We start from the raw sequence: 23,715 nt of genomic DNA on the forward strand, positions 1-23,715 counted from the left end.
AACACCTATTCTCTATATTGCTCGCACTTTACCAAGGAATCCTTTTCAACAGGTATTCTCTATATTGCTTCATCCCTACAACTGAGATCATTTTTCATAGGAGGTCGACCCTTCTATCTCCAAAGGGAAGATGTGATACTAGCGTTATTTCGTTCTGCAAATGTTCGCCATGCTGCCTTCCTATGACTGTTATCTTTCCTTGACTTGAGAATATAATGATAGTCAGTCCTATGAATGGGTAAAATGGTTTCCCTTATGAAATCTTATGCATCCTCAAACTTGTTTTCTTTCGCGGATGATTATACCATAGTGTGTTTGTGTACAACCTTCTTCTGTTCAACATCTACATGTGTCAAAATTTATTCTTTAGATTTTTTCCCCCATCTTATGATCTCCCTTATTGATCTTTACAATTCATTGATAATTATAAAATGTTAATATTTGGTTTTTGGTGTTTATGGAGAAGATCGTGCTGTGATCTATGTAGAAAATTTAACTGACTCACTGGCGTTGTACATGCAAGCCATTTAACCAGTATGTATATGGATTTGTCTTTGGTTCTCGAGCTGGTTAATCGTTTTTGTTTCCTCATTCCGGCTCTGAAGTCATCCTAATATCTTCCATTATTTTCTCATTTGACATTGGTTTAGCCTTTTCAGAAATTTGTCAGATTTTCCTTGGAACTATGTATTTGTCACCCCTATCACAGTAACAGCTGGTATCCACATTTTAGTAGTAATTTAGTCGGTTTACCATCGCCCTTCTTACTAACTCAGCTCAAGTGGATGAAGAAATTGAAATTTTACTTCCTGTATACAGTTACACTAACGAATAAAGGAATCGCAAGTTTGATTTTGCAATATAAAGTTTAGACTTGTGATGATAAATATAACCAAATTGAATTTCATACGTGCACTGTGAAGACACTCTTCAGTCAAGATTCAGCAGAAAGTGATCCCACACGACGCTGTATCAAAAGATTTCTTTAGATACTTATGCACCCTAACTCAACATTACTTTCCCAGGCGACTGTAGAGCAAAATGCCGTACTTCTAATTAGATACAAGACAAGAAGGGAAAAGAATGCAAAGTTGTCGACTCGTGATTGACCAGTGTATTCATAAACAGTAAATAATCGGTTTAGAAAGTTTCATTTCATGTCACAACTTCCCTTTGTATTGCGTACACGTCTCCCAACTCATTTTTGTATATAATTTATTTGCATTAAATACCATTTGCGGAACTGTTCAACTCCGTCCGTTTACTCCTTGAAATTGTATATATCGTGTAGAATTGCAACCTACACGAATATAAGGAAATTGATCTTATTTACATGTCGCCTGAAAATATCTTTTAATTGAAAGATTGCACACTATTTAAATAAAAGTGTGTCTACAACTGGGAATACCTAGCATGGAAATGTGTTAATCAAAATGAAAACAATAAACTCAAATGCAAATCTGTAATTTGTCAGGAATAATTCGGAAACAGGCCTAGATGAGAATCAAATCATATAAAAACTGTGTACGGAATAAGAAAGGCATGGTGGTAGTCTCGTATTTATCACCAATCCTTGATTCTTGACGATAAAACAGCAAATCTTGTTTAAGGTAATTAGGGAGTTTTGACATAACCGAACTGACCACTCGTCTCGGAGATAAGTCCGTAGTATTAGACAGACTTATCTGGTCTATACCTACATGTGTACAGGTAAGTGGTCAGATAAGACGCTGACCATCGGATTGTAGCCGATGACCATTACTGACACTCCGTGACCTCAGTATCCGATTCTGGGATCAGACAGTGTCTCCTCCTTGCGGCTTATATATAGTACATCACCCTACATGTATGTTCGCTGCGACACGATTCCAGTTTCCATATACTTCACTTCGATTTAATTTACAGTCGTTAAAGTTACATTGTGTCTGTGTTTGAAATCGAGTCCGAGGCGGTGATTCATTTTCGTGAATTTTCGGCGCTATTTAACAGATGCATGAACTGTACATATATACTAAGAAATTGGGTACATCTTTAGATCATCATTTTGTTCAAGTACGATTTTTCCTTTGCTTTTTTCCTCTTTTTTTATATTTTATGTTTTCTCTCATTTTATATTTTGTCTTACATATGTATTTCAAAGTCCGTTTTATCTATATGTTTTACAGTAAGTAAATACTATCTATAGATTAGAATTTACGTAATTTTATTGTTGAATATTGTATATATGATCTGAGCTCTGCTGACCGTTCTGTTCAAGCAGAGTTGGCTGTGCCATGCCAGTGTGACCTTCCGTCAGAACTGTCGATCATCCTTATCGGAGGGGGCGGGTAGTTCTGAACTGATAACAACCCTTACTCGGGTAGTTATTATTAAAACTCTTATCTTTTCATATCGGTCATTATGTTAGTGGGTGTCACGTGATATGACGTCACGGGGATCAATATTGGCGACAAATCAGTGATAGCTATTACAAAGATATGTCTACGATAATGTAGAGAGAGAAGCCCACCCGAACCTCATCCTGCTCCGACAGTCCTACCTGGAATTATTTACCTGTGATTTTATTTGTGTATACTTTAGTTCGAATTATACCGCAAGGACAGGACGCCGTATACATCATTCACCTGAGGTTTTTTTACCTATAGGTTATAACCGTGATTTATAAAGGTATTGATAAAAAATATGGTATAACCTAAATATTATTCGCTATCGGAAACCATCTGCCGGGACATATATCATATTGGAGGTTTACAGTGAAGCCATTCAGTTGTGTCTATATCCCGGACTTAACCTATTGTGGACACGGACACATATAATTGTGGCTTCCCAGGATTTGACCAATTGTGGACACGGACATGCCGTGCACGTCTGACAAGGATTTCATAGAAATGCAAACTCCTGCGAAAATCACGTGCAGAGAGGGTAGCATAGAGACGGACCGTGAGTCCATAGATACTAGTAGTACCTCTCCGGATATTTCAAGTTCGGAGGAGCGCCGGAAATATCGGAAACGCGGGGTCAAAAACGGTAAGGTCATTTATTAGAATTTTACATGTATTGATATCTTAAACACAATATGATGAAATCATCATTTTGAAAAGAAAGTTTTACATGTAGGTACATACATTTTATTTCAGTTCCAATCGATATATAGATATAGGTCGAGATACTTATTTGCATAATTAAGTCGCCGCCGAATATTGCAGTGCATTGGCAAAGACAATTTCTACGAAGGTGGTATAGAGAAATAATAGGGTGTTTTTGCTTATTCTTACATAATATAAGTTTACGTTATTAATCTACATAAAGGACAAGAAATGAAGACAGATATGTTCAACAGATCATTATAATTATACGATGTGTTTTCATAATAATTCCACCAAAGCATTATCATTTTATCATTTTCATGAATCAGATGGACAGTGGTAATTTTAATATATATGAAGAAAACTTAGCTTAAAAGATAATTTGATGAGTTTATATAAGATGTATGTAAAGAAAGTGTGTGTCTGTGCGCGTGAGGGGAAAGCAGAATACTTTTAACAAAACATAGCAACATTATTTGTATATCGCCCAGTTCAATATAATGTAGAACTAAAGTTATGTTTGTTAATTATAATAATATATAAAAATAAACAAATACTAAAAATACAATCGTATGCATATTCTACTTAATTAATTATGAATGCATGCATTTATTGATCGGTTACCGTATTTGGTAATTGGTGCATATATAATTGGCTTCAAAACAAACAAGGCTTCACACGTGCGTTACACGTGTGGGACAATAACAAACGACTGAACATAAACAGAAGGTTGTGTATTCATCCATGTACTTATGTGACACGAGCAGGCATTCCGAAAAAGTCAATCTAGCAAACCCAGTTACCGGCTTAGAACCGCCGTACCCGGAAACCCAGGAACCCGGCTTCGGCTCCGCGTACTATTATAGACTATAAGCTCGCTCTATTACAAACCCATATCGGAGTACACATGATGGATATTTTACGTGGAGTTGTTTATCTAAGATCCACTGATATATTTTACAAGCTTTTATAAAAAAAAGTCTTTGTTTATTTTAAAGAAACCTGCCATTGTTTATGACTCTTACTCATCATAAAGCATGTTATAACGCATTTAATTACCGTTATAAATCAATAAATCGTCGACCTAAAACTGGACATTATTTGCTTATTACATAATCTGACGATCATTCATTTACCACTAGTTTACCGCCGACTTACATTGTAAAGTCCTCTGTAAGAATATTATCTGGGTTTCTGTGCTTTCCCGTGAAGATTTATTTTTAATGCATACACATTCATGTATTTATACATGTATCTGGCTATTTTTGTCAGATTTGTTTTTAATAACATTAATGACAAAGAATTAAAGGAACAAAGTTTTTAATTATTGTCATATGAAATTGTCCTTTAATCCTTCAATATATATATATATCTATATATTGTGATATAAATTATGTGTACATTATACATATACGTATTCACTTATAATTTCTAATTTGTTATTATTTCAAATCTGTAGTGAAGAGAACAAATACAACAAGCTTATTTATAGGTTGAAGTTGAAAATTGAAATTAATATATTTCAATTTAGAGCTCTGGTATGACATAAAATGAAAAGAACGCAATGTCATTATCAAAATGAAGATCAATTAAATATAAAAAAAATATCACAAATACTTTGACATTACGATATCATGGAAACCACCAAAACATTTTAAAACTCAATACGCAACATTATTAATGTCGAATTATAAGCTACTCCACCCAAAAGTAAAGTCATAATAATTTCTGTGACCCTCCCCTTTCTCGTGCCGTCAGTGGACAAAACAGCGGACGAGAGTTCGTGTCAGAGACTAACTAAAGATATCTTGACCTCGGTGGAGACAAACAAATAGAGAAGTGATAAGAAAATGGTGGAATTATTGAGGAATTTCTCTATAACAACAATACTCTTCAATATTCAAAGATAAAACTTCAGATTTTTCTCTGATCATATTTCGAGATTTTGTTCATACCTCACATCGCTATCTTTAAATATTATCGGCTGAGTATGTGTGACAGATTTTCAAACAAACGTCGAGGATCTCTGTGTAGAAAGGGTAAGATTATTTGAAGTTTTTAAAATGTCGGCAGGGTAGATAGGATGATTCGTCCGCCTTCACAGTAGGATTTGAGAAATGCTATCTGTTCGTACCCCGACACTACAACTTAATCTGATATGCTATGTACATTACTCTGTGTGGGAAACTGTGTAGTGCACCTGTTTATATAACACATTACTGACGAATTAACGGCTTAAAAATATTTAGATTTGTATCGTTAACAAACCGACAGTGTTTTAAACTATATGACAATTTTTGAGATATGTGACGGGATTCGGTAGTAAAAGATGTTTGTAGTTTAAACACTAACTACAGGTCTTCATGATAATGTGTTTGTGTACTTGCGGACAAACGAGAAAAATATGTTATATTTATAAGCACGCGTGTTTTATTTGTTTATGTCAGACCAGTCAGACCACATAATGATGTATTTGTTTAATTATAACAATGCCTGTAACCCATAATAAATAATCGAACAATAGCTTTAGAGACTGTATCATATAAAATGTGGATAGCTGTAAAATAATATGTAAATGGGGAGATAACGCACATGTATATGATATGTCTATTGTACATAAGTGCTAAATGTGATTTTATTAGAATAAATTATAAATAAATTAAAGACTGAACGTTCTTTAATTTTGACATTGAAAAATTGATAATTGCAATATATGTCGCCACAAGTGTAAACAAAAATAGTATACACTTTTATTTCGAAAGCATTGTTTTCTGCCATGAATAATATATGCATGTTTTTTGTGGTTTGGAAATGACAAACGTATAGATGTACTGTACATGTACTGCTACCATATAAGAAAGTTATAACTTATCTAAATGTACATGTATATAAAGAAGGGTACAAATCCAAACAAAAGCATGTAATTCTTGATAAATATCATTTAACAACAAACTTATTAATTATAATAGGTATAGTTTTTCTATTATTTTTGAGATTTTAACTAGGTCATACACTTAATTCACTTTGGAAAATAAATACAAATTATAAAGTTTCAATGTCCAACATCTTTGAAAAAACTTTTTATAGCATGTTGTAAACCGGAATCTGTCTAAAATTCGCTCATTTCAATCAGTAAAATAAAGTCAGTAAAACCGATCGATTTGTTCTAAAAAGCTCCAGCCCATTGTAATTAGTACATATATTATAATAATTATTGTTATGTATTTGTCATTGCTGAAAATCAGCATTGTATTGTTTGTCAGTTAAATATATGTCACAATTACGTATTAATTAATACTGAATACTATATGATACAGCATTAATGCAGCGGTTTATCGTCGGTTTATAGTCGTAGTTTTACCATTTCACTTTTCTTTCAAATAAAATCAATATCAAGAGATTCAAATCTGACGGACATATTTCCGTTATATTTGATACAAACACACACTCATTCATGCTTCCCTTTCCTCTGCGTTTGTTTTATATATACCACCAGGAAATTGGGGTTATCACAATACCCAAACAAGTGTAAAGTTGTTACCATACTGTTGTGAAAATAAAACAGTATTTGGTACAGAATTGAAGGGGGAGGGAGGAACACGCTGTCCCAAGTTTATTTCCTGTCCACAGTTGAGGACTAGAGTTTGTAATTTTACAGGATAAAGTGCTCAGATTAATGCAGATGTGTATATAACTAAACGTCGATATTTTTTTTATTTTATCTAAACTGCAGAAAATGATTCCAAGTAGAAAAGGACATCGTGTTTTATGTTATTTTAATATACTAACTTTCCACCTCAAAATAGTGTCACAGAAGCGCTTCCACCACTATACTCGTTTCACTATTTTGAAAACAGCTGATTTACTGATTTAACCGAAGAACATATATATATTAAATTGTTTATACTACATGAACATCTGCCTTCGCCAGTTCTATTCAGTCCTGAATTTGTTGCACTATTACAGTTATTATTATTATTATTTGTATCAAAATTCTTAGGTTATATTTTAATTCAAATAACGCTAATTACTACATAATATAGGTCAATAAAATGATTACAATTAGAAGGTATAAATCAGATTTATAAATACACGTATTGCATATAAAATTGAACTTGTTAGCGATCACTCCCCCCATCCTCAACTCAACCATCCCTCATCCGTGACCTCTTTTCCTCTTTCGTATCCTAGAGAATAAAAGTACATGAAGCCTTTCTCCATAGGTTTCCAAACAAAGGATTAGGATTGGAAGATATTTTTTATAAAACTGTACAATTTGACCAAATGTTATTGCCCCACAGCACGCGTCACGCGCACCTGTCATAAACTGCCAATAACTTCCTGTTTAATACTTAACGAGGATACAGGTGAAAAACAGGTAAAACAATGACTGCTGCTGGGGAAAAAAACAATAACTCGATTAAATATACTCACGATTTTGTGAAAAATTCGTCGATATGTAGTAAAAATAACTAAGCAATACATCTAAATATATTTCATTGAAATAATACTTCATTATAAAGAAAAAATACCTGTCGTGTCATAATTTGACTAATACACAGTGCAAATAACACGTCCTGATCTGTGTCTGTTCAATTATAAATGGACATTGTAAACTAAACAATAAGATGCTATAACATCTAGTCATAAATATTCATTGTTTGTTATATTTACATATGTATCTCATTTACTGTACCCGGCAATACTGCTGAAGTATTTAAAACACACCTGGATTAATTACCATTGTTTGTCAGAAGAGATATCGATGACACCTGTCAAAACGACATGTTTTAGTACGCTATCATGGTTTTCTAAACAACAATTTTATTTTGATATTTCGTGTTATAGATAAATAAAATTAAAAGACAATAAAATTCAGAGAAAACTAATAAATTGAGATCTTTGGAACACACAGAATTATGTGAAATTAATTTATAAAACATTATAATAAACTGGCCATATTTTATGACTAAAACTTATTTGTTATTATTGAAAACTATATATATCATTAGTTTATAATTACAGACGCTAGAAACGAGAACCAATTTGCCGTACTTCTTAAGAACTAAAAAAAAATGTTAATGATACATGTAATAGGAAATATAGTATTGCTTCAAACCTCTTTGTTTATTTGTAGTAATGTACAGTAAAGTCGGTTATAAGAGACCATATACATTGTATACTTGGAATTCATAAAGCCCGTAAACGAAATTGCTAAAATAACACTGTCCGTATACCTGTCATATCAAAGGCCTACCTGTACGTATGCCCTGCATATCAACTTTGAATTAGCCATTGTTTAAGTAAGATGTACCGTACTTGTTTTGTCAATGAAAATTAGGATTTTTTGCGCACAATGTAGTTTTATTTCAGTTGAAAGCATTACTGTAGAATGTTTATAGAAAAGAATATTATTCTATGCATTCATTAAAAAAAAGATATAATAAAATCTAAAAAGTGTAGCATTACAAAAAATAGATCTTTGTTTGCCTTGTATATTCCTTTTTAATTCGATCAATTAAAAATTGGGTTCTTCCAAACTGTTGGTCTTCTTACATTATTTATATTAACTTCATGCATTAATTAAGAATTTTTCGCGATTGTAATTAGATAAAAAAATACATCATTGGAGAGAAAAATATGGAAAATATATGATACCAGCTACATAAAAAATGATGAAGGATGAAAACTTTTACACTTCAACGCTCATGTCTGTTTTCATAGATTTATTCAAGGAATTAAAAAAAATAGTACAATTTAAAACAATTAAAGATTCTCCACCGCTATCAAATGTATTTTTCTGTACTAGAACAGGATCAGACGTATTACTATTTTTTTTCAGTTACAAAGGTTTCTCACTTTACACCATTACCACCATTGAAAAATTTGAGCTTCTGACTTAAATTTGAGTTACGAACATTATAAATGATTAATTGCATCCCGAAAAAAACCCACGGCACTATGTCCTATAAAGAATAAAGAATTTATTGCGCATGCACCAAAAGCAAAATAAATTATCTTATATGATTTTTTGTGTTAATAAGACATATGTATACACGATTAAACATCTGTTATTGTTCAAATGATGGGTATCACTTATGCTCCGTCGGCGGTGGAGCATCTTTAACTATATATGAGACAAAAATGAACAAATCCATTTTTATCTTCAGTTTATGACATTATTACGACCTGATTTTATATTGACACCTACATAATAAGTTTCTTGTCTAAGATTGCATTAGATGTAATATATCGACCTCGATGTAGTAAATGATCCCAGTGTTATAACTAGGATTTCGGCCAAATGACCGATGGTCATTGGTGGTCAGTGGATTTAGCCACCAGATAACATTAATCCTACCGACCACTTAAGCTGTATATAAGCGGTTACGTTAATCTGACAGATTTGTAATGCGATACTTTAGAAGCCAATGATCTTGTTTATTTTAGACCCAAAAAGAGCTGTCTTAATTTATGTAATGTTTATTTATATATATATATATTTTTTAATTCTCACCTGTGTGGTGTGCTGTAATACAACTATACATTCTTATGATATATATAACGTCTGTGATAATTCAAATATGAATTTCAACAATCTAAAAATCAATTTCTACCGGTCTGCGCGATACATCGAAAACCTTATACCGATAGCTATTTTTCTCCGGGAACTACAGATTTTAAACTCTGGGATATCCTTAAAACATGGCTGTCACTTGATCATAGTTCTCTTTCGACAAGACCTACATGTACACATAGGATATATACTACGCTTGTTGTTTGACTTACATAGGTATTGTCTGTTGTTTAATACTTTTTTTTCAATATATTGAAATAAAATTTTGTTGAAATCAATATAATGAAATGATTGTAACTGGCCGAGGTATCGGCATCGACTACATAAAAGCAATAGCTTGGGTCATGTAGTCGTTAAAATCAGTTACCAACCAATTAAGACGTTTAGATCCGACAAGACGCAAATCTTCATTAAAAGGTATATTAAATTAATAAGATATAAAATAATTAGGATTTTTATGAATAACGTGTAGTCTGTATATTTTGTAATAGTTGAGGATTGCCTGGAAGATAACCAAGATCACATCTCGTTACATCATCAGTTACCCACGTAAACAGCCTACACTAGGCTGCGGTGTGATATAACCGGTGGGTATTGGAGTTTTATACTCTGGTTTTGGAGGATGCTATCGTTAAAACTTCAATAAACCATACAGCTGTTCCGCATTCCAGGGTCGAACGATACAGGCGACTAATACCGGATTAGGATATATATCAACCAAAATGCCAATAGAGTAATTAAATGTATAAAAATCATATACATTAGGTAATTCCGTAATTTGGGAAAGGATTTGGGTAAATTATTCATGTTTTGATATTGCATTCCAATCACAAAAATATTGAAAATATGTCAATAACATCTGTGGCCAATGAAACAACAAACTCGGCATTGAAACTAAACTGTGAATCACTTCGACTGCTGTAAAAGTAAAAAGTGTTAAAATTTATTACGACGACAAGATTTGCAGTTACAGTATTGATAAATATCTATCTAATATATACTATAGTATATGACTTTCTGTGTCGTACATGACGTCATACATTTGATGCATACGCCCTTGTCGTTTGTACGAGAGAAAAAAAAATCTTCAGTTATCAATTCATGCAAGCGTCTGGTTGCACAAGACTAATCTCACAAAGTCGTAACGTTATTCACACTAAATTACGATGTACTCCCAAGAGCAGAACAACTCTGAATCACAAAAAAAAGACATTTTCCCAAAGTTAATGAAAGAAACTCTACATTTTTTCTTATCTTAATCCAAAGTACGACGGCATTCATTAACAATTGCATTATATAACAATCTATACACAATCTAAATTTTAAATAACAAAAAATATCGATAGACATGAAAAAGGTCAACTGAGACGAAGTCTCAACTTGTGGTCTATTCTAATCGCTTTTGACCGTCGTGTGTCGTGTGTCGGTAAACAATTTACATTTTGACTTCTTCTTCAAAACTATTGAAACGAATTCAATGATATTTTGCACAAACCTTCTAAGGCACAAGTGTGAGGACTTTTATAAGCTGTCATAACGTTTGCTCAATCCGTTTGTTTATGCAATAATATACGTATACTAAAATCAATCAAAATTATCAACTATATGGCCCCTACTTCCAAGGGGCTGTAGGATTGAAAGTCATTTAGTAGAATGTATAGCATTGCAAAATAAAGATACAAATGTATGTTTCGAACTTTTTTTTACATCAAAAACACTCTGACTATATCTATAACCAATCAGATAGTGAAGTAAGTACAGTATAAGCTGTCTATGCAGCCGTTTTTTTATCCTGCCCCTTATCTTTATTACAACAGAACCAAACAGAGGCGACAGTCCCGCACTGAATAGTCCCGCATTTACTGATGACGAAAGCATTTTGGATGAAGAAGAGAAGACAGGAAATGGTGACATCACATCAGATGAGCAACAGATCCAAAAGAAGACTGTTGCACAAATCATGAGGGACAAAAAGAAACAAACGGCACTAACTCTTAAATGGTATGTAGACCTTTCTTTCTTTCATTTCTTTCTTTCTTTCTTTCTTTTCTTTCTTTCTTACTTTGTTTTTAAAACTCAACTGACTAATATATGTAATACACTGCCTTGAATTTTGTTATAACAAATGCCATATACTTATTTACATATCAAAAAGAATAAACCTCAGCAATTTCGTCAACCAGTTGTAACTATCAGTAGATAAAAAGAGCATACAAATGGAGGGAGGGATTTGGATGTCTTCATGCAAAACAGTTTTTGATATTGTGCTGAAGATAGGTGAATGGTTATGAAGGTGCGACCAGGTTCCGATAGGCGAACCGTGTGTATCTGTAGTGGTTTTGTGATATTGTTAACGTAAACTTTAAGATCGATATATCAACACTCGACTCTTGTTTCACGATTTTCATTATCAGCTAGGTACAGCTGTGTGATCATTATCGCTAGTCAAATATTCATAAAATAGTTTACAAAGACTTTGAACAAAACCCACGAACTTTACGTATTACATTCAAACTGTGAAAGGCATGTTTACAAACACAGAACCCTTTTATTTATACAGGGGATAAAAACGAGACATAAATGAACAATAACATCACACAAATGTAATATTTAAATTTACATTATTGAAACACTTGAGGCGAGTCCTTATGCCAACGGAAGTGGCAGGATGTGTATAAAAGTTGGCAGAACATACACGAACGCGGGATTCGGATTCCGGCTTTGACTGTTAGGGTCGCGGTCGTGCTGGCGTACGAAGAAGAGTCCTTTTGAGTGTTCTATTTCTCACTTTAAAACTTACACAACCTTTCAAGAATTAAGTTCATCTCAACCTCATGCGAAGGCACTTTTTGTCATTTAAATATAAACAATGATTATATTTATGCTTTAAAGGGTCCATTTCAATGTTGAATCTGGCGAACCTTTCTGAACACGTTTCTCAATAATACACCCTCTCCCACACAAAAAAAGTTCATGATGAAATATGTCTTTGCCTGAAAGGCATTTGACAACATCGCCTCATTCAGAAGGATTCTTGAGGGTAAAATGAAACAATACGTAATGCACTCTTTCAATTCACCACTTTGAATATATCGATAGAATTCAAGATGTTTCAACATGTCAAAAAGACACGCTGAGCATGTTCGTACTCTAGAAGAATCGAAATAGATATTTATACATATTGCTATAGGTCTCACAGTACGATGTCTCTTGTAGTGTTATATCATCACACTCAGAAACAATTTAACCAACTCACGGAGAGAAAAGTCACTCGAATTATTGACTTTATCTACCAGGATAAGAACTAGAATCAAGTCGTCTGCTCACATACCGACTCGGTGCGTTTGATGCGCGGATCCCCACTGTTAATGCACTCTGTGTGCCACAAATAAACCCATAACTCTTTGGATAGTCACGTGACTCAAAGTTCTCTCAAGCCTCGCTCTCATCAAAGTTGTGCAAGAATATGATGATAAGTCTCATAAAATATGCTATAACATATTTATATATATATGATATACGATCGTAGGGTAAGCATTTCTTCGGTTTCCATTGATAGCCGACTTTTTGATATTATCTTTACATTTTGACTATACGCAGTTGTTCTCAAACAGGTTGGCGCTCGCTGACTACACACCTGTTCGAGGAGCGCTCTAAGTATCACACCGCCTCACCTGAGCAGCCTCTCGTGGCACCTGTTATACTTTACAAGAGGCTAGACGAGGTTCTATGTATAATACTTAACAGTGACTGTTTAAGGAAATGGCGCAAAAGTCAAATGACACAATAGTCTTTTAATACATAGATATACTATTATTATTACCATAAAATCGCAATCATTATGCAATCCAGTTCGGTCTGCTATGCACTGAACCTTCCTCAACATTAAGTGAGAGGCACATTCAAAAAAGATTCTTTCAACTGACACTAATTCTTAATGTGAAAATTTTTCTTCAACATTTGAACATAAGAACTGCACACTATTGAAATGGATAAACTATTCAAATTGACCCGCTTTGCCGCCAATATCTTCGATAAAATGCATGTTTTCTCGGTCGATCGCAATGACTTGGATGGGATCAAGCATTGCGGACGAAGCAGACGATCATTTGAAGGAGAGTAGTGTAAATAAAAATAAAGGGAAAGAATGATACAACCAAATATAAATTTGAATGTCTACCACAGAACCAATGACTGAGATGGCGGGAATCTGTGCGTATCTTATCATCAACATTTCCAGTGCTTGCATTGTCAGCATGATATTTGAGATAGCTTTCAACCTTAGATGATCAAAGAAAAAAGAATAAGATGGTCTTGTGTTATTCAAGGTATTGTGCTTTATGACACAGTCTCTCTTTGGGTCAAAACATGACCTTGAGATAATCAGTTAAAATCTGCCAAAGACACTTGCCTCTTTGAAATTGTAGCAGGTAACTCACTGGTTCCTGTATATATATAATGGATTGGAATGCGTCCTATACTGTTTCTCAATGCATAAATGATCAAATTAGTTCTTTTCAGGGGCAGTAAAGGTGATTTTAACGACCTTGTCGGTTTGGATATCTTTTAAGGTTATTTTTACTACATGATTATTATTTTTTCTGCATTTAAATATTCGTGAGTCAAATAAGACATTCAATGGAAAACTTTGGGCACGTTCCTAGATCTAATGCAACAATACACTGCTAATACGGCAGATTTCTTTTCAAGTAGAGGGATGCGGACGGCGGTAAACTGGTCGCCATACAAGTGTATTCTTCCACTTCCTGTGGATAACAGTTCATTCTATCGATAATCCTAAATTATTTCCTCGAAAGATAAACCTGATCCTATCCTAAGGTTCCACCAGAGCATTATTCTCATTGCCCTATACTTTATAGGTGTCTTGTGAATGGGACGGAGATGAGATATGGCGGTTTATATACGGCACCTAAGAATCCCGGCGCTAGGGCTGGCCGGGGAGGATTTCGCGGACTTACATGCCTGTTTTTATTAACGTTAATTTTGTTTGCATCAAGCGCCAGGAGCACCCCTACGATCCTTGGGGCGATCAACATGCATGCTATAACGATGAGTCAGACGTAATAATACTACTAAGCGCCATATTTATCGTCAATTTCATCCAATAAATCTTTGCAAATTTAACAAATCCTTTCTAAGGCAAAGAATTATTTTGTTTTCAGACAGTAAATCACCTGAAACGTATAGGTTTTTAAAAAAAATACATGTATATGCTTTGAAATTGTAATCCGTTTTGATAGCAAATGCAGATGCATGGACATTGCATACGCGTGAAATTCATATTAAATATCTAGTGTAAACGATTTATAAATCTTTTTAATATTAAAATAAACGTTTTTGACCCATTTTATTTACAACAGCAAGAATATTACTTGTAAACCAATAGAAACAGAAGGCAAGTTTTAATAACTATAGTTCTTGTGTTTGAATACGAAGATCAAAAGATAAGATTACAAGTGGATTCTATCACAATCAGTGCGGCCGCCTCCGAGTTGGGCCAAGTCGTAAAGCACTGTACGGATTTTTATGTTATGATTTTGTTTACAAATCGGTGATTTGCATTTGAAATTATTATATCTGGTGTGATTTATGATTTCGGTTTTCTTGGAGTAAGTCGGTGCGAAAAAAATCCATGAGCGGGATTACCATGAAACCAGTCAATGTTAGCATTGGTAAAACATTCCATGATTGAAAATCATTTCAACATTTTACTTGATGTTAGAGCACAAATATCATTAGGTTATAACGTAATATATTTTGACCTCATTACTCCACAGTCAATTAATCAAAATAATTTGAAGACCATTTCAAAATAAAAGGAAAAAGGTCCGTTGCACAATGAGCAGTTAAATGTGGGCTTCAGAACTGAAGGATTCATCTATATACCGGATACTTGTGCTTTTGAAATGTCTTCTTCCCCTGCTCATTAACAATCTTATTGTAACCTTTCCAGGTACTGTCGTTATTTTCTCAACTTTCGTCTTTTCAATACGACGACAAGCTCCAAACATAAACACAAAAACAAAAACGAAAATTGCAAAACACTGAAGAAAATAGGAAAACAAGACCGATGACCAGTTTTATTAAAATCAGTTGTTTTTCAAATAAAAAAAAAACAAACACAATATGTTTACACCAATAATGAGCCCCATTAGTTCTCGTAAAGGTAAACAGTCCAAATACCTTCACAAACATCAATCAATAAATAATTCTATTTAAATGTGTTTTGTTCACGTAAATATTTATCTAAAAATGATTTCAACGCTTCTTAGGCAAATCAATCATACTTGTTCAACATAATTTCACCTTACGAAGACCCAAAATGATAAAAAAAAAGAAAAAATACTTTCCTATTTAAATGAAGATAATATGTTTCGTAAACTTACCATGCGCATTATAAGTATGACACTTATGTTAAAGCAATATAAATCGATTAACCCGGATTATATTTGACGAATCCTGAATACAAATCGACATTTTTTTGCGGAAACTTTTGAGTTTTATACATTGCCATCGTCCCCATTTTCGTCACGCTGTGAACCGTTTCGAGGACAGTATTATTAAACGAGATTTCTTGCAGATTATAAGTACCTTTCGATCTGTCAATTGATTTTGAAGAGATAATGAAGAATGGTTGTAAAGTATTTACTTTTACACACATTTTGATTGCACGTAAACACGCTAATACATTTATTCGAGTACCCCATGTCCTATCTCGATTATCTGGCCAGTACAACTAGGAAGATTTTGTGGACATACCTCATTCCTTTATGACAGTCGCAGTCGTTGTTCAAATAAAACTAGTAATTTGAGATACGTGTAATTTTCAAAATGGCAAACAAACTTAAACAGAAGCCTCTGGAGGATACTCGAGGTAGGTGGCCAGAATATTTCAGCCATTTCACTCTAAAGTTTGTCTATGGTTATATAATCACTAAACATACCCGGCAATACAGCTAAAAGCTCTTTATTAAGCACTTGTGTTTAAAAGTATAATCTTAACATGGTGTTCCCGAAATAATGGAATTATTGTGTAATCTCAGAAATGACTTCCTATATGTTTTAAAAAATCTTACTTTTAAGTTCTATATGCTGATTTCCGTAATATCTTTTTTACAGTTCGAGGTTTAAAAATCTAATCTGTACAGTAAATACATGTGCAAAGTATACAGATAGTCTTTATGGACATATTTTGAAATATTAATAATTGGGGAAGTTATAATCAAATATTTCAAACTATATATTGTAATATTTACACAAACAGGCGATCACTACAAGCAAGTACTAGTATATCAACAGTGCGTTTCAAACCCATGCTGGTTGCTGCAAGCAGGTATTTCTTCTGTGTATTTCACTTTGACATAAATAGGTAATCATTATAAGCAGGTTTCCCCAATGTATCTATAGGTGATCGCTACAAACAGGTAATTTCACAGTATATTCACTTTTGACATTAAGTAGTGATCGTTACTGGCAGGGACATAAGTATTTCCCTATTATATTTCATTTTCGACATTAATAGTTGGTCTCTTCAAGCAGGTATATACACAAGTGGCCGTTACAATCACGTATTTTCTACAATATGTTTTACTTTAATGTAAACATATTGTTTCCAGTGCTTTATAAATTGGTTGTCGTTCCACAGGGTAAGGACAGTGTTGTCAATGAGAGACCAGGAGGACCATTTTGAATTACTAATATATTAGAATTATTGAGTTACTAATATTCTTGTTTTAGGTGTAGTGATAGCTATACTTCTGACTTGAAGTGTACATGAGTGATATTTATTATCAGTTCTATCCGATGACAATGATTTACCACCCGTACTGGCTACCGACCCTGCCACCTACAGGAACCTGTCAATCATTACTATATTCTATAACCAGACACCTTTATATTTGAAATTACAAAATCATCGTCCTAGTTTTTAGCATTTTATATTACGCCTCGTCGCTCCGTTGGTGATATCGGTTCGTGATAGTAAGTGTGTTTTGGTTATCTCGATGTGAAACAAATTTAAACCACGGAATATTCCGTATATTTACTGTCTCAATTTAATGTTTTGAAGATTACTTGAAACTCTTATTCAATCGTCGGCAGGCATAAGAATTGCATATTAGGCTTGTGCAATGTACTAACGTTGGGCCTGCAGGATGCCTTTAAATGTACGTATGTTTTCAACGGAGTTTATTCAAGTAACAAGATTATATTAATGGAATCTGTAATATAACTTTATAACCAATAGGTTGTGGTGGTACATTGTTACTTTGTTTCTTTAGTCATGAGACGACCCAAAATTGAGAGGTCAAAGATGTCCGATAGTTTCAAAATTGCAAACGTGTCTGACAAGGTGATCCCACTTCTCCTTTATTTTTTATCTATTATTTTAATAATATGATCGAATATATATCTAAACACGCACGGAATCCAGACTTTTTATTTATAAATCAATGAAGAGGCTATAGGCAAGTTATACGTTAATCTTGCGTTACATAATAAGTATTAAATATCTATATTAGACGCGCGCGATACTACCCCTTATCACTTCGTGCAGGGTCGCACGAGATTCCCTAATTACCTGTTTGACACTTTCGTCCATCTGACCGGCTGACATTTTTATTCTGTCTGTTTTTGTAAACACGATTGCAGTTAGGAACAATCTCTACCACCCGCTAAGATAAAGAAATTACGCGTCATATGTACTGAGTTTAAATGACCGTCATAAACCTCCTAGTCTCTTCATATCATACTACGGTCCCTTAACTTAAAAACTCTCAAGAAATGATTTTTTTTATATTGTGAATGAGTCGTTCACCGTTTTACAACGCGCCGTTCACATTACATTTGTTTGCGATCTTGTCTATAATTGATTTTCATATTTTAAAAAAAATGTCAAATTTAAGATTTCAATGATATACCATATATATCCTAATATCAAAACAATTATTTTTAGTATTTCAGTCTAATTTACACAAGATAGTTAGTGATTTTGAAATAAGTATATGTGTATTTTGTTTGATAAAGCAGAATTCAATTTTATTTTATTACACCGGTATGTTGAGGGAAAGAAACGCATTATAAGGAACTTTCTATGAATTTAAGAAAATAAGTGCGAGTCGTTAGTATTGAAGATTATTCCATGTTGAATTCTTTAAAAAGAAAACTATACAGAATTTTGTGTGACATCTCCTCAATATAAAAATCTAGTAAAGATAATCAGGTTTTATTTCAATTTAATCCCGGGAAATTCCATATATCTTGGCGGACTTTACTCCCTATGAAATCATTACGCCGTTGTTTCATCCAATCAATAGCGACGTTACAAACAACAACCGATGTCATTGTTTCACATTATGAGACGATTTTTTTTAAACCAATGAGTAAGGTCTTTACAATCAAGATTTAATTATTGAATGTAAGCATCAAATGCTTTTTTACAGTTCTCTATTCCCGAAAAAAAGCAGAGGAACGGGTTAAAATTATCCCACAAGAAAAAAGTATTCTTGTAACTTTATCAATTTACTAGACTAGCAACTGAGGAAATAATAAGTAGCTGATATTGTTTATAATGTAGAACAGCGGCCAAATTCGAAGCAAATAATATATAAGGGTTGATGAAAGTTGAGCACAAAGTCTTTACACAAAAAAACAACCCTATTAATTGTGAGGCAAAATACAGCAAACATAGCACACTGGAATGAAAATGTCATTGGAAGCTGTTACGGATGATATGGCCGAAATACCAGGTAGTGGGTTCGTATGTGAAGGGCTAAATTGAGACATCCACTGGATACATTACTTTTGTCAACAAAAGCGAGCCCCCAGTAATCTCTAGGGCGACCACTACATCACTACCGGGGTATGTGAGAGTAAAAGTCGGACCCGTACGATAACGGACTTGTTTACTTCTACTCATGCAGCACCCGTTACTTAATGTCGTAAAGTTTATATTATACACACCGGTCACAACCCATCTACTGTAATTCTTTTAACAATACACGCGTCCCGATAAATTCCGAAGAATAACACAACTTCGGTTACTTTGCAGCTCGCGTACCGTAAATTATTAAACACATACCCGGTGATAACATTATCCCGTGTTTGTTACCGTAAAATTTCTATCACACACCCGTCACCATCTGATCCTGTAATTATTGCTGTTAAACTTCTATCAAACACCCCTCAACACCTGATCCCGTATACCCGTTTACCGTAAACTTCTCCTTCCCACACTATTTCCGTTACTTGCCATTATCCAGCTTTTGTACCATGATATATTTGCATAAGTACATGCTACTATTCAATTTTGGAGAAATGATATGATTAGTAAAAGCTTTGTGCTTAACAGATCGAGGTTACTGTTTGCGCCATCTTGGGCTTCTCGCACTAACATACGCACTTCTCACCCTTAACATGTTGGATCCCATGAGCTTCTTTGTCCTGAATACTTTGCTACCAAATATATTTTAGAGTTTGAGTGTTTTCGGTTAGGAGCATTTACGTTTATAAAAGAGATAAAAGTTTTTCCTTATTTTTTTCTAATCGAAATCCAGTTCTGTACAACGCCAATGTGGTAGATAGTGTACTTGTGGTCAGCCTCAGTTGTGGTCAGCCTCAGATGTCCGGTCAGCCATCTGATGACCAGACATATAGAGACACTGGCTAATGCCACTAAGTCTCAAGTCTCGGACTGTCGAGGGCATGGCACTAAAACCCTGATCCTGGGTTTAGCGGGGCCCTGAGATAACAACAGACCCCTTTATCAGGGGCTGTTAGAGACCCTTCTGTAACATCTAACACTGATCCCTAGTCAAACACCCCTGTCACTTTAGATCTATGGTGTCCCTCTCGACTGGAAGCTTACACTGGGGGTTGGTATTGCAAGGGACCAGTAACTATCTACTAGTATTTACATAACAAAAGCACAGTTAAACACTAGTGTTCTTCCTCGCCATGATGGGTTTCTCTCTCCGCGTTATACACTGTTCCTCAGATAGCAATGTGTTCGCTTTATTGTCCATATAACAAATATTTTTTCTTAAGTTATGTCAAAGACCAGTTTCATCAATATTCCTTCCCTTAAATTCTACATAAAAAACAATACAGAAGTGAAGGGCGAATCTTAGGTTAAGGAGATTTTCTTAAATTCTGTAATTCTTTTCTATGAAGAATTCTAAGGAAATCTTTAAAGTTAAGGATATGGATGAATCGGGTCCTGGTTGTTGAACATTCGTTTTCAGACGGAAATAAACCCGTTGCCAATAATTAGGTAGAGTAGACATAACATATAGCAATAAACTATAGGGTTATGATGGCTTCAGCATCAAAATAGTGTTCATACATTGTCACCAATCACCCACTCTTTGGGTACAAGAACTTAAAGCAGAAATTGTTAAATTAGATATCACAAACGTAAACTTGTATAGCATAGCAGAATGAATATGCATGTATATCCTCATGTTGATTATGATATTCTCCCAAGGAACACGATGCTATATAAGCCGTGTGCAAAACCATAATATGACATGAATGCCTACATTGCCGATTCAGGGTATCAATTTCACGGCCCTGCAGGTAGGGTGTTAGAATTGTACCTGCTGCCCCTATTGCATGATCGTAAAAGGCGACTAAATTTAGGATCTTATCTTTTCTTTACTTCCTAACTGACTTTATCTTTCCTAATGCCTCCCTTGGCACCGCCTCACTTTTGGCCTTGAGTTGAGCGTTCGCCCCTGTGAGGAAGGCTCTGGGTTCTGTCCCCTGGCCGAGACACACCAAAGTCTATAAAAGTGGTAGTTTCTGCTCCTGCTTAGCGCTCAGCACACAGGGAGTGGGACGACTGGTTCGCCCGTTGTCAGTATAATGTGACCGGGTGGAGTGTGTTGCTTGGTGTCTTCGGCGGCATGCTTCAGTGATATAGCACTATAAAAAGGGCAACAGTTCCACTATACAAGAAGACACAACATAAATATACCGCAGTCTCCCAAAACACGCACCTCGCACAACACACCGCACGCATGGGAGGCCGTCCTTACATGACCATAGCTGTTAATAGGACGTTAATTAATCAAACAAACAAACAAACAGGTATCAATTTCAAGCGATAAAATATGCACACTTCTGCAATATATATAAATATTTATCACTTTATTAGTTTTTATAGTACATTGTCCTAATGCTGATAGCACAACTGCTATATTTTCATTGGGTTTCTCACGGGAGTTAACCGAAATCGATTTAGAAACTAGACTGATCCTAGTATGTCCGTCTGTCATCTCGTCCGTGACAAATGATGCATGGTCCCCCATGCACAAACCCAGCAGTAAGCCACAAAAGTTCACAAATTGTCTGATAATGGGCGCCGGGTCATTCATCGTCTTTGATTCCTCCACAGAAAGTAAACAAGACGAGGTCTGTGTATAAGACTGGGGACTAGCATTAAAAGTCTTCAATTTTTTGTAAGTGTTTCTCCAAGAGCACCAAGTGGTTACTGAACTACTGAGTATAGTGGGGCTGCCGCTTATGTCAATCCAACTTAGAGGATTTATTTGGAGAATTAAGACAACACGTCACGTGTGAGGTCCGTGACTAATAGAGTGTTCCTTCAGATCTATTTTATCCGGAATGTCAAAAAGAGAAAGTTCGGATTTTCTTCCTGGCATGTCCATGTCACGAACACCGGAATCAGTCGATGAACTATCAAAGCAATGGCCGGAAGAAAGGTTTTGGCAATTTAACCATCTTTTCAGCTCCCTTTCCGATGTTTACGTAGAACATCTGCATATTTGACCTATGACATTAAATAGTGGAATGTACATATCTTACTTAGGTACGTTTTTTGTATTGATATTTCAGGCTTTAATAATAATTTTTTTGACAAAACCAAAATCCAAATCAACGATCAATACATCATGTTTCGACATAGGGAAATCTATAGCAAAGGCCACTGACACATTTGAGATGAATGCAAGACAGAACATTCCAGTAGAAACCTCTAGTCTTTGAAATAGTCCTACATCACCGGGAAGATGACTAAAGAACACAACTCACCTAATTAACGAGTAGTGAACTGCCTATTAGACTCAGCCACACCATTGATAAACATTAGTGAATACCGAATTCCTTACGATATTTCCTGTGCTCGGCCTTTGCAGGTCTACAAGCAAGGAAATAATTGCGTATTTTTACTAGTTTTACTTCAAATGCCACATAGCATTCTGCTCTTTACCGCTAAGCCGTTTAATTAAGTACAGGATAGCATTGATAAATATCACTGAATGCCGAATTCCTCCAGCTCTGTTTCCTGTGCTCTGTCTTTTCTTGATCTCAACTAAAGGGCACTTTAATGTACATTATTACATGTGACACACGCCGGTTTTACTGGCGAGCGTTTAACCCCGAACTTCGTACCATTAATTTTCTGTCTTGTGCATCAGCAGCCGCCATTTGTAATGGAGCACTCCAGTGGGTGCTTCACACCTAGTGTTTCCGGGAGTACATGGAATGCTGGGTAATCTGATCCAGTGTTGTAAAATTATACTGGTGTGAAGTGGCTAAAACAGTGGTATTTATTGCATGTATACCGAGTCTTTTGTATTCGTCTTCATATCATTTAATTCAATTTCATTTATAGAAGTGTTAATTATTTATTTGACATGTAGTTATATAGTCATTAATTAGTACTTACAATGTACATACTATGTATGCAGCCTCACAATTTATCATATAATCAGTCACCAACGAAACATCGAGATGGATGCAACTCTATTTAGGATTGCTTTACTCATGTCAGTTTCATAGCTTTAACATTAGCTTATAACGTTAATCAAATATGAAATGAAACTAAAACACGTCAATTATATGTCAATTATCTCAGGCGCAGGGATTAATGTTAAAGATGCTCTACCGCTGACAAATGGTATTTTTTCACTATCAAAAACAGCAGCAGACGATTTGATATTTTTCTTCAGTTACAACAGTTACTTACTTTACACTATTTCCATCGTTGAAAAGTTTGAGCTTCTAATTTTA

At 34.6% G+C, this 23,715-nt stretch overlaps 1 protein-coding gene across 1 annotated transcript in view; it reads left to right on the top strand.

Annotated features, from left to right (window-relative positions):
* Positions 1-2,463: 2,463 nt before the first annotated feature.
* The window catches only part of LOC138329303 (DNA-binding protein RFX6-like), a 46,789-nt gene continuing 25,537 nt past the window's right edge, over positions 2,464-23,715 (top strand). The window contains exons 1-2 of the mRNA XM_069276205.1: positions 2,464-3,027; positions 11,481-11,664. Coding sequence (XP_069132306.1) covers positions 2,856-3,027; positions 11,481-11,664 — 356 coding nt within the window. The 5' untranslated portion in view covers positions 2,464-2,855. The remainder of the gene's footprint in view (positions 3,028-11,480; positions 11,665-23,715) is intronic.

The sequence above is a fragment of the Argopecten irradians genome, chromosome 8 (assembly GCF_041381155.1).
Source record: "Argopecten irradians isolate NY chromosome 8, Ai_NY, whole genome shotgun sequence".
Lineage (NCBI taxonomy): Eukaryota > Metazoa > Mollusca > Bivalvia > Pectinida > Pectinidae > Argopecten > Argopecten irradians.